This window comes from Solanum tuberosum, unplaced genomic scaffold (assembly GCF_000226075.1).
Source record: "Solanum tuberosum cultivar DM 1-3 516 R44 unplaced genomic scaffold, SolTub_3.0 scf00007, whole genome shotgun sequence".
In the NCBI taxonomy this organism is placed as follows: Eukaryota; Viridiplantae; Streptophyta; class Magnoliopsida; order Solanales; family Solanaceae; genus Solanum; species Solanum tuberosum.
In genome coordinates, this window is record NW_006238933.1 from 3132067 (window position 1) to 3137441 (window position 5375).

General features: G+C 32.7%; 1 protein-coding gene across 1 annotated transcript; it reads right to left on the bottom strand.

Moving 5' to 3' along the window:
- Nucleotides 1-217: 217 nt before the first annotated feature.
- LOC107060755 (uncharacterized) lies at nucleotides 218-4647 on the bottom strand. The gene is made up of 2 exons (XM_015309023.1): nucleotides 3904-4647; nucleotides 218-403 (listed from the first exon to the last, which is right to left on the bottom strand). The coding sequence occupies exons 1-2, from the start codon at nucleotides 4645-4647 to the stop codon at nucleotides 218-220; spliced, it is 930 nt and encodes a 309-aa protein (XP_015164509.1).
- Between the last annotated feature and the right edge of the window lie 728 nt (nucleotides 4648-5375).

A 5375-nucleotide genomic window follows, 5' to 3' on the forward strand; every position in this document is an offset into this window, starting at 1 on the left:
TTTATCCATAAATCGAAATCTAATGACAAAATTAGCAATATGTAATATGTGTTACATAGATGAATATACGTGTGCATTTAGAGAATACTATTATAAAGGAACATATAGCATAGAAGAAAGTAAAGAAATAAGAAAATTATATTTTCATCTCCTTGATATATTTTAAATTTTATTACTATTGGTACTCCTCCAATGTGGATTTCAATAAGTTGAGCAACTACGCTGAATCAACACCAACATGTGAAGGATTATAAGGCAGTTCTTTTTCATTCTTCCTTGTGTGACTGTGAGATTGCCTTATGTTTCCAGGTTTTCTCAACTTGTTGAATGATGAATCATTCAGATTTTCCATCTCAATAACATCTTGTTCATCATCCATCAACACAACATCTTGAAATATAAACTACAATGACAATAATAAATGTAAGTATAATTACAAACATAGAAACAATAACTTAAGTAATTAAAACTGACAAATTTATATTACATGATTGCCATATTTTCTTAACATGCCTTTCTTTAGATGCTCAAAATAAATCTTATTTTTTGAAATGTCCCAATTGAATATGCAGGGAGTAACATGGCATGTACGAATGAAGATTGATTCATCAACTTTGTTGCAACATTCGTAAAACCAAATTTGCATCGCAAGTGAGAATTCAAAAAACTTCACATAACGAGGATCCTTAGCCATTTAAATCGTTATTGAATCCCTTAATTGAAAAAATGTCAGATTACCCCAAGGGTATGTACTATACTGTCGAGACTCAACACAAAAAAAGTGATCTTTTGAAATATGAGAAATGTTTGGTGGAGATGACAAAATAAATGTACTGATGAAATAAATCATTTTCATATTAAACATGTCCTCCGACCTAATCAACCCTTCTTTACTAAATACCCTTAAAAAATTAGCTTTCAACACTTTATCAATATCATTCGGAAGTACCTACTCATGAGCTTTGATGTGCTCTTAGGATCATGATTAAAAACCATCGACCAACCACATTTAAATGTCGTCACTGTCCTAAATTTCTTAATTCCAAACTCAAGTTCAACTCCATTCAAATTAAACATAAATCTATCATCGCGATCATAAGTCCACTTATGATGCACCAAGCTCCTAATAATCTACGGTTGCACTTTCAATTGTGGTAACTCCAAAAGATATCCAAAAATCAAGTCTTTGAACAAATGTAGACAATTAATTTTGAAAAACCGGCTCTTTATATCATCAAATACGTTGATGTTAACATATGAACACCAACATGATTGTTTCTTCTTTATTTAAGAAACATAAAATAAAACATTAACAAGATATTATTGACAAATAATGTAAATCAAAAATATAAAGCAAAACAAAATTCTAATGACAGTAAATAAAAAAGAAAAAATTTATCATTTTCAAACAAAAAAATGCAACTAATAATATAAAACTGTACAGTAAATAAACAAAGTAAAAATTTATCATTTTAAAAAAAATGCAACTCATAATATAAAACTAAAAACATAGATTTTAAATTAAGTAAAAAAAATTCCATAATAACCGAAAAACACTTACCTTTAGAGGTTGTGTGGATTTATGGCTTTTTTTTTATTAACCAAGTTGCCCCTTTTGGGTTTGCAACATTCCTACCTGCAACTCCATCAGAATTCTTCTAACAAAAACCGTACATTTAAAATTGCATGTCATATATATATATATATATATATATTAATAAAATCAAAATCAGAGTTAAAAAAGTATCTTTTTACACAATTTTTTCGATAAATCTGTACCTAGTCTAATCTTTTGGCAATTGGGATTTCATCTTCAAAACCACTATCATGTTGATAGTTTTCAAAAATAGAAGTTTCATTCGTCTTTTCTTTACCCTTCTTGCTTTGACTGACTATCGGATGAGACTTGTGTTGAATCTTGCGGGTTGATGAGGAATTGATGACAATAAATTCATTTTTTTCTTTACCTATTTTATTATCATCTATTCTGTCTTTTTTGACCGGAGGTTTGAGTGAACCTGTTCAACTCAAATGAAGGTCTAGAACATGTGATTTGGGGGGGGGTGTCAATCAATACAACTAATTTGTCAAGTCTTGGGCTTTTTCGTGGTGTCATGTCCATCGAAAACAATATAATAAACTAAGAAGTCGAAGATGAACAACAGAAATAAATTTACAATGGTGCAAGAATGACCACATAGAAGCAATGGAGAAACAGAGGAAACACATGAAGAAGAGAGAAGGAAGAATTATAGAAGGGAAGCGTGACTAACTAGGGAAGATAAATGTTGGAAAGAGAAAACTTTTTACTTTTACCTTACCTATATTATATCACATAAGGAATAAAATAAAATAAATATTATATTAAAGGAAAGAAATGTATAAATTGAGTAATGTTGGAAAAAGTAAAAGTTTTTTACCTTACATAGATTGTATCACATAAGAAATAAAATAAAAATAAATATTATATTAAATGCTCGAAACGTGTAAAGTTAAATAAAAATCCATAAATTTAGGCATGTAATCCTATAAGGAGGGGACAGAAAATTCGAAACTAAATAATTAACTTTAATTGGAAAATTAATTAATTTGTTACGTAATTTTAAAACTATATTTATAATTAAATACAAGTATATGTATTTATGGTTAATTAAAAATTTAAGTTGTAATCTTCAAGAGCAAAGACCGGAGAACAGTAAGAGCTGATTTGTCTCAATTAGGCTTTTGACGGAGCGGAGAAAGATCTTATTTGAATTTAGGGGATTTATAGTAATTTTTCGTTCACATAATCAATTATTAAAAATATAGGTTTTACCTCTTATCTATACGAGAACTAGCGTTTCCCATGCCTCCCATTGTTTCGCATAAGTAAAAAAAATTGCTTCTTTTTTTTTTGATCAAATTTTTTATCCATAGTTCATTTTATTAAATAATAGCCAAAGCTCACTCTATACAAAAAGCTAAAATGGAAAATTACCTCATCCATAAATGGATCGATCCAAATAAAATAATGAGACAAGATTCCAAATCTACAATTAGCTGCTCTTTGTCTAGTTTCCAAAAATCTCCAAACCCTTTCTCTCTTTACCTGTCTCTTCAATATTTGGTAAGCCTCTTCACTGTCTCCTCTATCTTCTTCAATCTTTGAGCTGCTGATTCATTTTTCTTTTCAGGTGGCTATTGGAAATTCAAGGGACCGCAGATGTTCTTCATTTCTGTCCGGATATGACGCCGCTTGCTTGACGATTTTTCCAGTATTACCTCCGACCAGCTTCTCTGATGACCCAAACTAGCTAGGACATCTAATTCTACTTTGACTTTGTACCTGTGTGAAGTATTCTACTATAAAATTACTATACCTTCTGATTCCTCGCATAAATGTTGAATTGTTGTTATGACTGTTGTTGAGGTGATTGCTTAGTTGTTGCTTCTCTACTATATCATTGTGTGCTAATTTTGCGAGTTTTCATCCTTATGTTTGGTATCTGCGATTTATCCATGTTTAGATGCTTCCTTGTTATGCTTGGTAGCTCCTGAAATAGATAATAGCACTTAGTTTCTTGAGACTCCACTACTTCATTGACCAATGAATCTGCCACGCAGTTTCCTTCTCTGAAAATGTGAGTGATTGATGCATTTATACTTCGTATCACCCTTCTAATCTCCTCTATTCTTTCTACCAATTCCCACGGTAACTTCCACTGATTATCCACCATTTTTTTTAGAAGTAAAGAGTCAGTTTCGATTATGGGCTCTTTTAGATCCTTCTCTTGACAATACCAACTGCTTCTAGCAGAGCAAACACCTCTGCTTCCATGTTTGTTGCTATTCTTATTCCTTTTGCCCTTGCATATATAAGGTCTCCTTCCTCGTCCCTCACTACAAAACTTATAGAACTAGCACCTGAATTTCCTCTTGCTGCCCATCTGTGTTGCATTTAACTTTGTTTCTTCCAGGTTTCTTCCATTGAACATAATGGTGATGTATTTTAGGTCTATACTCCTTCAGCCTTGTGATGATTTGAGGCCATGTTTCCTTTTTTATATGAATCCAAGGATGTTGCAACTTTATGAGTTTCCTCACCTCTTTTTGCACTTGCATCACCATTTCATTGTATGTGGTGGTTCCTCCATGCTTCAAGTTATTCCTCCTTTTCCATAGTGTCCACATTATAATTGTTGGCATTGCTCTCATCACCACCTCGAGTTTGGCATTATAACTATGCTTCCACCAATTTATTATGAGTTGTTGTAAGTGCATGCTCTCCATTTGCATACCTGCAAAATTAGAAAATTGTCTCCATAGCCTATTGGCTATAGGGGTTGTTAGAAAAACATGTGTCACTGTCTCCTCTTCTATTTCAGAACAACACCAACATCTAGACACTATCTGAATTTTCATACTCTTCAGATTGTCATCAGTTGCAATTCTTCTTTTCCAGAGTCTCCATAAGAAAAAAATCATCTTAAAAGGCACCTCTCTAGTCCATATCAGTTGATAATCTTCCCTTCTTTCCTGTTTATGTTTCATTAGTTCCCAAGCTGATTTAACTGTGAAAATGCCTTGAGTACTCCCCATCCACCATGCTACATCATTGATATATTCCTCCAATGGAGGCTTAATGGACTCCATTATGTAATCAGTCATCTCTTCTAATATCTTATTAAGAAGTTTATCCCTATCCCAAGCCCCTTGATGAGTGAAATATTTGACCTATATTTCCTCTTCCACTACATTGTTCTCCTTCACATACCATAGTGCTACCTGTTTAGTCCAATTATCAAACCAAAAGCTTGAGTTGCCTGCTTTTATTTGCCACCAGATGTTATGTTCTACCTCTTCTCTGATTGTGATCATTTTTCTCCAAACATGAGAAGCACCTTGCCCTCTAGTCACTGTAGGATGTATTTTCTTACAATACTTGTTCCACATGAATGATGCCCATAAAGATGATGTATCAGTTCTGAAGTTCCACCAAAGCTTTGCAAAAAAAGCTTTTGAGACATCATGTAATGACCTTAAGCCTAGTCCTCCCTCCACTTTTGGTTAACACATCTTATCCCATGCCACCCAGTGCTTATTCCTAGCTCCTGTTGAATTACTCCAAAAGAACTTTGCAAATAACTTATGCAACTGGTCTATTATGCTTTTAGGAGGGTTCATAGTAGCTATCAAATAGACTGGTATTGATTGTAAAACATGAGCAATTAGAATATACCTTCATCCAAAAGACATGAGCTTATTTTGCCAAGTGTTCATTCTGTTTGTAACTTTCTTCAACAAGTTCTCAAAATGACCTTTATTCTTTCTTCCATAAAAAATTGGACAACCCAAATATGTGAATGGGAAAGATCCTTGCCTGATGCCTGTTATCC